This window comes from Cheilinus undulatus, linkage group 15 (assembly GCF_018320785.1).
Source record: "Cheilinus undulatus linkage group 15, ASM1832078v1, whole genome shotgun sequence".
In the NCBI taxonomy this organism is placed as follows: Eukaryota; Metazoa; Chordata; class Actinopteri; order Labriformes; family Labridae; genus Cheilinus; species Cheilinus undulatus.
The window spans coordinates 4,276,848-4,289,434 of NC_054879.1; the positions used below are offsets into that span (position 1 = coordinate 4,276,848).

The 12,587-nt window shown below is 39.0% G+C and overlaps 1 protein-coding gene across 1 annotated transcript in view; it reads right to left on the reverse strand.

Annotated features, from left to right (window-relative positions):
• Window positions 1-12,587, reverse strand: part of lrp1bb (low density lipoprotein receptor-related protein 1Bb) — a 245,433-nt gene that overhangs the window by 214,452 nt on the left and 18,394 nt on the right. The window contains exon 6 of the mRNA XM_041807111.1: window positions 2,155-2,377. Within this exon, the coding sequence (XP_041663045.1) occupies window positions 2,155-2,377 (223 nt within the window). The remainder of the gene's footprint in view (window positions 1-2,154; window positions 2,378-12,587) is intronic.

Below are 12,587 nucleotides of genomic sequence, written 5' to 3' on the forward strand. Positions count from 1 at the left end.
TATCCTTTACAAGTGGTACGTCCACCTGGATTGGCGGATAATACTGTCATATTTGACCCTTTTTTGCCCCAATCAGACATATTTGTTGTGGGGTAGAGCCCGATCGATATTGGACTTCTGGGGCCGACGTCGATACTGATACTGGGGGCTAAAAGAAGCCAATATCCAATATATCTAACCGATATATCGGCCGATATATGAAATAAGAACATTGATATACACAGGATATATACTGTACAGGAACACAAATTCTTATATTTATATTATCTTTGTTTATTTCACAAAGATGCAACTCAGATGACGTTAAAATGCTGTATAATAGTCTTATATTAGATAATGGTGGACATTTGAACTAACAGTTGCATTTATCATTGTTTATTCTCGACTCCTGCATCTCTACCCCTCTAAGCAGTAGAGACACAACTGGTCAACTACAACTTCCACAATGCTTTGCATGTCAAACATATATGGCTGCCCACTGAAGAAAGTCAAAGTACATGATCGAAAATGGATTAAAAATGGATTAAAAGGTGCTTATTAACAGATATAACGCTGTGGATTTAATCTCCAAAGACCCCGAAAAGCCACCAAAGTTCCGGGCTCGCTACAACAGCGTCCTTTAGAGCTATAGAGACATTGATGGTAGCAAACAAATGGCAAAATGGTCAGCTCTCAGGGTAAAAAAGGAGAAAGTTTCTATGACTTACGGTTCAAAAGTTATCAACGTTTTTATAAACTGTGTCACGTACTGTTGTATAGGACAATGCTGTCCTCAGAGATTCCAGAAAATCAGCCAAGTTCTGGGCTCACTAGAAAATGTTCTGTAAGAGCTATGAATGCTTGGAAGACATGATTAGAAAGGCACAATGGATCCGTGCCATGTGAGCACTAAGGGTTAATATAACAGCTACATATTCGCTGATGTTGATTAATCTGTGATACGCTATAATCGTCTTGATTAATCGGCCTGTCGATCAATCGGTCGGGCTCTACTGTGGGGCCTCAGGCATCTAACTGTGACCCCTGAATCCTGATGGTTTGGGGAGAATACATATACTACTGAACTCCTAATATCTACAGGGTTTAGAATGAACACAGTGCTCTGTAGTTTACAACTGCAGTGAAAAACACAATGTCATTATCATAGCAGCCACCAGCTCATACATGGAGGACAATCCCAGAGACAGAGAGAAGAAATGGAGAAATGTTAAAGCAGCATTTAAACCAAAGTAACAAATATCAACACTCAAAAAATTAGTCCCAGCACTGAGCTCAGTAGAAATATGGTATTGTAGCCATGTGACATGCAGTAGATCAACAGCCTCTGCCATTACTCTGTGTGTGTGTGTGGGTGAATTGCTAATTGAGATATGTAGTGTAAAAGCGCTCTGAGTGGTTGAAAAATAAAAAGCATGATTTCTACTACTTTACAAAGATCACAATCTCAAAAATGCATATTTAAAAAATGACATTAAAAATTGTATTTAGTGATCAAAAGTCACTCGAGGCTAAAAATAAGTTTTAGATGGTTCAGGCTATAGAAAGAGATGTAGAAACAAGAAGCGTGGTATTTGTTATGCAGATAAAATAAAGGGAACATCTACTGTCTAATGAGGCTGCAAGCAAATGGAGGAGGAAGTATTATGCAAAGATCACCTGCATACACAATGAGGTGCCTGAAATGTACGTTCTTTCCTCATAAATGGTGAACATCTAGTGCAACTTGCTTGAAAGGGTCTTTTAATGAATAGTCATAATCTGTGATGAAAGGCCTCCAAAGTGTACTACAGGAAAGAGACTATTGATATGCTCATTTGGAGTACAGCCCCACATGTGCCTCAATTTCATAAACCATCTATCCTCTATTCAAAAGACCTTTTCTATGTAAATGAAGAGGGAATTACAGCAACAAGCAGTGAATATACCACCTGTCTTGCAGTGATAAAGCACAGTGCCCTAAATTAGAAAATTAACCAAGAAAATCCCTCTCATGTAACAATTTGGAGCCTCTTAAATGAAGAGGAGGAAAGAAGCTACTGATAAGAGGAGCCAACTGTCTGTTCAGATTCCCGCTGACGTTTGTCCACAATGGCTCCTTCTAATGTTGAGCCCAGTGAAGACAAAAAAACACTTGCAGTGAAATGTGATACTCACTTGGCTTCCGTGGATGATGGTGTGTCTGTTCTTGCCGTTGTAATCCACCACATCAATGTAATCCAGGTATGCATCTGCCCAGTACACCAGCTTCTTGACTACGTCCAATGCCACAGCAGTGGGCTGCTCGATTTTGTAATCCACCAGGCGGGTCCGGTTGGTGCCATCCATGTTGCAGCGCTCCACCTTGGCTACGTTCCCATAGTCAGTGAAGAACATCATTCTGCAAGGGATGACAGTTTAATAATTGTTTACTATATATTCTGATGTCACCTGCTTACTGAAGGATTTTCACCAATTGGCATGTCTTCAGTTCAGATTTTCTTGGTACTTTTTGGCTGAACCCTGGTCTATCCAAGCCTAAATGAATCTGATCCGGTGTTACTGCAGCTATTTTTAATTTTAGTCTTAGTTTTAACCTTTAAATGAAATGCATTTTAGTTTTAGTCACATTTTAGTCATTTCTACCCTTTTTAGTTTTAGTCTAGTTTTAGTCCATAAAAAGTCCTCACATTTTAGTCTTTACTTTTAGTCCAAGCTTTTATTTTCTTGCCTAAATCTGGTACCAAATCATAGCAGTGTATTCTCTGCACCCTGCCAGACTTGGGGTCCCTGCTTTCTACTATTCTTCTGCAGAATAGCTACAGATGCATTGTTTTTTGACATATTTACCCACAATGGAGAAATATCACAGATTTTAGTGTCCGCTGAAAACTAAATTATATTTTAGTTTAGTTTTAGTCATCTTGATGAAAACTAAATTTAGTTTTTGTCAGTTTTAGTCATCACAGATCTATTTTTGTTAGTTTTAGTCTAGTAGACTGTCGAGGAACATTTTTAGTCATAGTTTAAGTCTACAAAATTAACACTGTTCTGATATTAACAAATGAATGAGTGCTGCAACTATTAAATGAACCATTAAAGGATTAAAGCATAATGGAGCTAAAGCAGAGCAGATAATCTGCTCTTTTACAGGTTGAGGAATAAGCTTGAATACCATAAGTATACATGAAAAATGTGCATGTTTAAAACAAAACCTGTCAGCGGATAACTCTTCACTTTTCAACTGACTTAAAGAAATGCAATAGCCTACTTCATATCTTGTATTTTCTTGTACAATACTTGGCAATGGTGGAGTTAAACATTAACACGTGAGCTTAAAATAAGACAGAAAATAAGAAGAACACTGACTGTGAGTTAAAAAACACATTTTAAAGTAGGGCTGAAAATTTGGAAAATATTTTGTAAAATATTTTAATTGCAATTTTTTCCCCCAACCTTGCAATTGCAATTTGATACGCGATTATTTCTTAACTTTCTTTTTTTCCCTTAACAAGGCCATAACCACGATTTTTTGTAGACTACTCTAAAAAAACGGCACCTGAATGATCGCATGATATGTAATGCATAATGTCTCTGTTGCTGCAAAAAAAGTTTTAAACTGGTATTTTGACATAAATTTCAGGTCAAAGAAAAAAAATTGCACCTTTTGCAATTTGAAAATTGCAGGGGGCCATAATGCAATTTAATCAAATTTTGGTTAATTTCGCAGCCCTATTTTAAAGTAGTAAAAACTGTATGTATGAATGTACATGATAATTCACAGTGAATATGCAATAAGAATAATCAATTAACAACTGTGGTGACGTTATGCCTGTGGCCTGTATATAAGGGCAAGACCTCCCAACATACAAATACTGTGAGTTTAATCCATGGGTCACATATTTTAACTCTACAGGGGCAAAAATGAACAAAGATGGCAGGACAAGCCTCGGCCCCCAGCTTAGTATTTGCTTTATTGTTTACAACAATCTGATTTTCCGGTGAAAAGAGACGACTTCCTTCCACATACCAGTAAGTTCAATATCAGGGGGGCTCCAAAGTGCTGTAGATAAGACAAAACAGTCTGACCCAGCATCTTTAATCGTTAATATGATACAAATATACATTGCCATTTTGTCAGAACAGTATTAACTACTGTAAAGCTAGAGTTTACAGGCTCTACACTTGAATAAAAGAACAGTTATATTTCATTTTTTCAAGTCTTAAACATGGTTATCAACAGCTAAAGGTTAATGAAAGTTAGATCTTTTAGACTCAGTCTTTAATTTGATATCTTGTAACCTTCAAGTGAATTTTTTAAACATCAGTGATTCATTTATGAAATTAATCATCCAGAGACAGTGTCTTTAAGAACTATGGAGCGTATGTTGACAAGAGTATTTTCAGGTATCTAGATAATTAATCAGCCAACAGATGAAATCCCTCAGCAGAAAATATCAGGTTGGGTAACACTGATGGTTTTAGTCTACAACAGGAGAGCAGATTCTTTTTTTGAAAGACGGCATATTTGTTTCAAACTAAGAGTCAAAATCTTCACATATCATCATCAAGGCATATTCATACAGCATTTATGTTTTTCTATGGCATTATAATGTTAAAATAATGTCAAAATAAACTGAGCCTTACAGTGTAGACAGTGTAGTGATGGATCATGTTTCAGATTAGGGCTGAACAATTTGGGTAAACAATCTAATTGCGATTTTTTTCCCTCAGTATTGCAACATTATATTGTGTTTTTTAACCAACAATCACAAGCAATAAATCATATTACAGCCAACACAGTATTAGATAAAACTAGAGCTGAATTTTTTTGAAAAATATCTAATTGTGACGATTTTGACTCGTATCGCAAATTCAGTAGGAATTGATGTATTAAAGGGAGTTATAATTTTTATGTCACTCTCATATTAAATAAGAAAAACATACAAAAAGTAGGATTTTTGTAGACCAGGGGTATTCAATTAGTTTGGAACACAGACTGTAGAAAGAATTGGACAAACCTCGTGTAACGTCAGTCGTCTGCTTACAATAGGCGGGCTAAAACGGTTCTTGAAGCTCATTTGTGGAGGCTTCCATATTGAATTCGCTGTCTCAACCGAACTTTGGATCAACCTAACGGCCCGCCCACTAAGTGCAACTTCCCGTCAGCCTGCTAGCTAGCATTCCGGTTGACAGAAACAGAGCCTCTGCCTGCCGAGCTACCTGTCAATCAACAGAGACGTGCCAATCAGATTTCATCCTACATATAATCCAAATGATCGTGGTACAAAAAAATTCAGCCCCCCTACAGTGGGAGCACAATAAGACACTAGCTAATGAGACACATTTGGTGTTTTGAACCAGGCTGTAAACCAGTTTATTTTGTGTGTCAAAACCAGCTGTTTAACATGCATGCAGACAGAACTTCCGGTGTTCCTGCAGCCAGCCTCAAGTGGACACTCGTGGTATAGCAATTTTTTGCACTTCCGAATTGGCTTCATTTTTTAGGACTGGAGGTTGCCGCTTGGTTTGGAATGGGGGCCACTTGCTGAGGAAGCCTCCATAAGAAGGGCCTGAGAGACATTGCAAGATGCTGTGAACAAGTATTCACCCCCGTCCTAATTTATTGGGGAAATGTCATTGCCCCCTAAACTTAATAACTGGTTGTTCCACCTTTGGCTGCAACAACCACAGGCAAGCATTTGCTATAAACGTCAATAAGTGAGACAAAACACAGAGGCTTTCTGGGTATAACCCTTAAACAAATTCTAGTGTGTTTATTTGAGGCAACGTTATTTTGTGGCCAATTTTTTTGCAAAAATTCTCTGAATTCCAGGGAGAAACTGAACCCATCTGTTATGCTGTATAGCCTAGCTTCCTGGCCGGGACAACCTGCGAGTCTTTTGCTGAAGGAGCAATCACATCATTAGTATAGAGAAGGAAGTTTAGGAAATATCTGAAATACTGTAAGACCTCAGTTAAAAATGATATAATATATGAATGTTTACTTTTGAAAATAAATATAGATGTTTCAGGGCAGAATTCCTACATACTGGATCTTTAAAGAGTCACTAAAAATGACTTTGGGGCCTGATCTGGCCCCAGAGCCTCCAACTGAATAACCTGGTTGTAGACTATTCTAAAAAATGCCTGTGGATGATTGCATGATCTGTAATGCATAACATCTCTGCAGCAAAAAAGTTTTAAACTTCTGTTTTGACAAAAATTTCAGGCTGGAGAAATATTGCACCTTCTGTGATTTGAAAATTGCAGTAGGCCATATTTCGATTTAATCTAATTTCCCATTAATTGCCCAGCCCTATTTTGGATAAGATCATTGATCCAAAAGGTCCATTCATGTCATTATGTAGTTGGACTTTTCATGTTTTTTTCAATCAGTAGACATGCGTTCCCAGCTTTTTCTAAATAGATCCCCTGCATTACCATAAAACACAGAATATAAACTGCCCCTGTATCACCGTCTGTTTCCTCAGAGTCTGTTACAAAGGCAAAGAAAGAACCAACTCAAACAATCTGACCTCCTCAGTTGCAAGATCAAAAATGACTTACAAAAAACTGAAGGTTCAGCACTCAGATATGTCCTTCTGGGTATTATTTTCTGTTGGGTCTGGCAGTGTACAGGCCATTGTGGACTATGGACTTTGGTTCCCAAAGCTGAGGAGGACCACATGTTGATACGTGTTTGTTAGCTCACAAGCTCACAGTCCAGGAGTAGCACTGCCCACCTCCACTTGTCACTTAAGACCTGCACTGAAGGGTCCTCTCATCAAACCAGCACTCCACAAGGGTACTCTACAGAAACCTGCCATGTTCTTTACATGCAGGATTAGAACCCACACAATGGTAATAAAGTGGCACTAACCCCCAACAGTTAGTGCCAACCACATTGTAATCACAATCACATTACATTTGTCTGTAACACAGTAGTGTAGCACATTATTACTGTAAAATAATAACCTTTGTAATGTAACTGTGAATCTTTGGACTGTAAAACAGGAGCATGGAGTAAACAAATCAAGCATTCGTTGCTACATTCACACGAATGACACATTAGATGAGGGCCATGGGGAACGGAGAAAAGCAATTCAATTAAGGTCATGTTTAAATGTGTGGAGAATTGAACACTACTTAGGATGTGTTGCATAAAAGGACAAAAATGTGACAGTGAATGTGACTCCACAGCCATGAACTCTGCATCAAATCTTTCCAAACACCTGCTAAGACAGAGTTCTAACATTAAGTCAGAAGCTAGAAGACCTCCACAGCCCGAGTGAGGCCCAGGATAACTGCAGGGTGCTGACACCTACCTGGCAGCCAAGGCTCAATTTTCAACAACAACAAATCACAAAAGCTGAGAATAATGGGCTTGTGGCAGTGTATATCTCAGAGCAGACGCGACCTGATATGTCCTTGTTCTTGACACATTTTTCTGTGAGGTCTTTTGCTGTCACTTTTTTGCATTTAAGAGCAGAAAGGATAGGTCTTGTGAACTCCCTCCTTTATAAAAGGATTAGTACCAGATGTAGCGTTATGCAGAATTATCAGCTGGCAGCAACTTTTTCTTTTGGCTTTATTGACACAACTTGCCTTAAAGGGACAATGTGTAGAATTTGGCATTTTAGCGACATCTAGCGTTCAGATTTTACAATGAGCCGATCTGTTACCAAAACGTCACATCACTAGGCGACGAGAGCCTGTGAAGACCAAAAAGGATCGTGAGCCGGACATCATTTACAGCAGTGAAGAGGTGAGGGTTTATTCATTCCTTTTTGTAACCACAATTTTTCTAGATTATAGGTCAGTCTTCTTCTCCACCTGCCTTCCAGGTAGCTTTCAGGACCGGCGGGCAGGTTCGTATTTAAAAATCGCGTTTCCCTCTTTCTGTCCCCAAAACGTTGCCGTAGACAACATGGCGGTTCAATATGGCAGCCTCCGTGAGGGCGACCCGCGGTAATGAAAATTTAAAAAGCTTTTTCTAATTTTGTAAAAAGAAAACGAAAGTTTAAAGGGGATGATTGTGCACTTATTTTAACATAGTGCACATAGATATATAAACATTATATCCCATGTACACCGTTTCTGTTCGGCGAAATGCAGCCAAATTCTACACATTGTACCTTTAATACACAACTGTCATACTCGACTGCAGACTAACTTGTAGGGGAGCACATACACACTCAAGCCTGTTCCAGACTAGGGATGTCACGATCACAGATTTTCTTGGTATGATTATTGTCAGAGAAATAATTGCGATTTTACGATTATCACGATTATTTTTGCATTGATGAATTTCACACTACCATGAATAAGTAAAATCACATGAACACTCCTTATAAGTCTTGTATTTTAATTTATTTCCATCCTAGGATGCTCTCATAACAAAATAATATATCAACAATGTAAAGTAACCAAAAATTACAAGAAAAATAATAATAATCCCATTTGGATGGACCACTCGAGTGGTCTTAGCTGAGTAGTGTTTGAGTTAAAAAGCTATAATTCAATCAGTCACATCTATTTTATATCCCTCAAATATAAACACATTCTTCCTGTTCACAACTGTATTTATTAAAGGTTCTCAGCAAAATCTAAATTTTCCCATTTTTATGTGGCATTTGAACACATCATAACATATATAATACAGTTGTCTAATTTACTGAGGTTACCTGAACGCATCATACTTTCCGTCTTCAGCTCGTAAAGTTTGCTAATTACCTTCAATTCTGCCGATTCAACCGCAGATTTCTACACTGAATTAATATTGTTAACAAACAGGACTTGAATACTGAAGCAGCTTAAGTTAGGGATATGAGCCTGTTACTCCCAGCACAGGAGGATATGATGGCATGCAACCCACAGGCAGCGTCTTCTTTCCTCAAGTCGACAGTTTAATGTACATTCTTGTTTGATGTGATGCATGACACTTCTAGTTTATGTTCCCTTTGAAAGAACGGATGGATGTTTTTACACCAGTCTTATCTTAAAATGACGTTACGTCACAGAGCCTGTGAGACTCGATAGCAGTATCACAGTATAAGCTAAAATGTTACTGATTTCGGGTATTTCAAAAACACAGAACCGGGTCCTTGACATAACTTAATCCAGTTGCTATTTACCTTTACCTTTACTTTACAACACTGGGTGGTTATCCCGCAGGTGCTGAAGTATCACCTGATTTCAGTGCAACTTTTCTGTGGCATGTTTTACATTTAGGCTGGCCGTCTTCCACAAGGACACCCTGGTCATTTTGTTTTTTTGTTTCCAAAAAATCCCACACAGCTGACTTTAACCGTTTATTTGGAGGGAACAGCTCTTCCTCTTCCATGCTGTAGCTCGTTTGGGACTGTGACACGCCTCCGCCTGCAACTGCACGAAGCAACAGGAGGCAGTGACATGCAGTTGTTGTGCAACTGTTTTCGTTCCGGGTGAGTTGCACTGACATACCAATACGGTTCCCGGCATAATCTTTCTGGAAATTGACAGTATTTAGGAAACGTTATGATTAACTAATTGTAAAGTTTAATACCGCAGTTAATCATGAAAACGGGTAATCGTGCCATCCCTACTCTTTAATCATAAATAAATCAGTCAGAGAAACACAGAAATGTTCTTTTCTCTTTACAGCTGTGCTCTGACTCCTTAAGGAATTATCCAACAAGTAACAACCAATTATTGTTTTATTCTCTTGTTATTTAAGATCTTTACCTGACTGCATCTTTCCCTCTAACTGTCTCAGTGAACAGTATTTGCGGTAGCACAGAGTTTTTATACTGTTTTATATCCACTAAGTATCAGTACTAGTCTACAATATTTCCTGAAAAGTGGTCAGAATACATCTAACAGCTAAATCCCAGGCTCACACACTGAAGTTTTAACATTAGAAATAAAAATACAATATGATTTAATTACATACTATCATACCACACTCCTCAGCCTGCACATGCATGAAAACAGAGACAGCAGGAACCCGTATATATGCACAAGCAGCACAAATGCTTTCAGTTAAGAGGTAAAGGGAAACCTTTTTATCCTGAAATGTTTCCTATCTTTTTCCTCTCTCCTGAAGAGCACCTAGCTTGTGTTCTTGTAGTTGCAGCACAGGGTCTGCCTGCACAGCTCCTATCATGCTGTGCACTCCAGAGCTGTTTTAATGCTGTCCACACAGCATGAACTGGCATGAAACAGCTCCTGTGTGACAAATAAGACCAGTTATAGGGGAGGATAGGCCATCCACTGGCCATGGCTAAGCAGGCCCAAGCTTGGATGATCCCAGTCCTCAGCTGTTTTTTTACTGCAAGTTTAAATAACAGCTTAAGCAGGAATAAAAAATAATAACACATACATTTTAAGACAATGTGTTGCAAAATAGGACTGAAATACTGCTTTTAAAACATGAACCTGAAGTTAAGAACTGTTAGAAACAGCGACTGCTGATTTGCTTTTCCATCACCAGTTTGGCCGAGCCAAGCAGCACTGAGCCGCCCTTAAATGGTCCTTCTCTAGAGCAGGGCCAAAGCGAGCTAGCCCCACCTCCAAAGTGGTTCATAGGGTGCAATGATGCCCGTGATACATTTCCAGGCCATGGGGAGGTACGTTTTATCCCCGCCTCTGCTCCAGCTGTCTAACTCTGTTACAGTGGTGGTCTGATGTCAGCTTTCACTGTACGGCTTGAACATTTATGACACAAGACCAAAACTCAGGACGGACCAGGCGCAGATCCAGTATTCCAACTTTTTCGGTACCTACTAATAACAGAAGCCAAAGACAGTCAGTCTTTCATTTTTTAACTGGTGCTAATAAGGCATGCCGTTCTAACCGCCCAATCCAAAATATGTTTGTGTTCATTTTCTGCTATCTAGAGATAAATCAATCATCAGAAGAATGTTCTTCAACTTCTATGCAGGAAAATTCTCTCCTCTTAATGATAAGTGTGAATTATAGTTTGTTTACTGATCACAGAATGAAAGAGAGAGAAGGAGAATGTGAAAAGCGCTGTCAGTCTACAGTGTGATTATTGCTTTAAAACTAGGTAAATTCAATCAGATCAGACAGTGTAAAGAGATCGAGGAAGGCTCAGAATGTCGCGTCATCAGCGACGGGTAGCTCGGTTGTGGTGGAAAAGCAAATCCCCTGCTGCAATGGGCTGCTGTGCCAAGTCAAACCAAGTCACGCCAAGCCATGCCATGTAATGGAAAAGCCCCATTAGTCAGCCTATATGGCCACTATTGAATATGATCGGACCAGAAACAAATAACATTTCATGCATGGATGTAAAGTCTATATGCATATTTTGTGTCACATCAGCTAGTGACTCAAGCTGCTAACCAGAAAAGAGTTTATTGTTATTTAGCAGAAGTCATCTGTTGGACTGACTCCATAAGCAGTTTTTACTGCATGTGCATGTTTATGGGCTTTAGGATAAATTGGTTCTCAGCTTTGATTGTCAAAACTGGTGCACATCTATGTGACGCATCCTCTTAGTTCCCATTTCTGATAACACACTAGCCGTTAGGAGGTGGTATGATGATATAATATTAAGAAATCTACTCATCTTAGTATTTGCAGAAACACATGATGCATAAAATCATTTACCAATTTTCAGAGCAAACTACATCAACACAAGATAATTCTAAAAACTTACTAGTCACAGTTGTTGTAGTAATGTTAGTAATAGTTGTTGCAGGTTGGCTGGTGTTTGTGCCATTTCATTCATCAATAAATGAATAAAATCTGGTAAAATATGATGTTTTTAAAAATCAAAGATAGGTCTGGAAAGAAGCAACAGAATGTGTTTAAATGTCTTCAAAAAGATATCAGTGAAGCTGCTACTCTGATAAAAAAGAGCTCCATAACCTGGAGGAAGAGGTGATAAAAGCAGCATTTCTCATTTCCTTTGAGGTAATTTTGGGGGCATTTAGAAGGCTTGCTGCAGAGGACCTGAGGGTGAGTCAGAAGACATAAAATGACAGACAATGTGCGATGCAGAGGAGCCAAACCATTTAGTACCTCAAAAACCACAAGGATAGCCAAAAAATCAATTCAAAAAGACACAGGGAGTGAGCTGATGTAAGACTGATACTGAGCTCTCATGGAAAATAGCTGTAGTGTAATGTGTTTTTAACAATGGGGACTGAATAACATCAGATACAGGAGTGATATGTCCTTTTATTGGAGGTAGAGATATCACAGACTGTCACTTTAAGTATTCAAACTGCTCAGGTCTGCACAAATGGTAATTAACATGGAAGGCTTGCCGTGCTGTCTTGCTGCGGCTCTGGGAGGACAGAGCTCCAACGGATACCAATGATAACGAGCTTCAGCCACAGAGCAGCGGGAAGCCGGCTTAATCTGCACAAGTCAAGTCAGAGGAGAGATGGGCTGCCCTTTGAACCTGAGACCAGGCTGTGCTGGAAAACTGTCAGCGTCAGCAAGGGACCCAGCTCCCCAAACAGGTGCACCTCCATGTGGCATACAAATGATAGCTTTCCGGGATTAGGATGGTGCTGATGCAATAATTTTGTATTCTGCAGGTACAACCAGAGAGATCCATGCTAGATAAAAATGACCAACCCTGATAAAATAAGCTACAT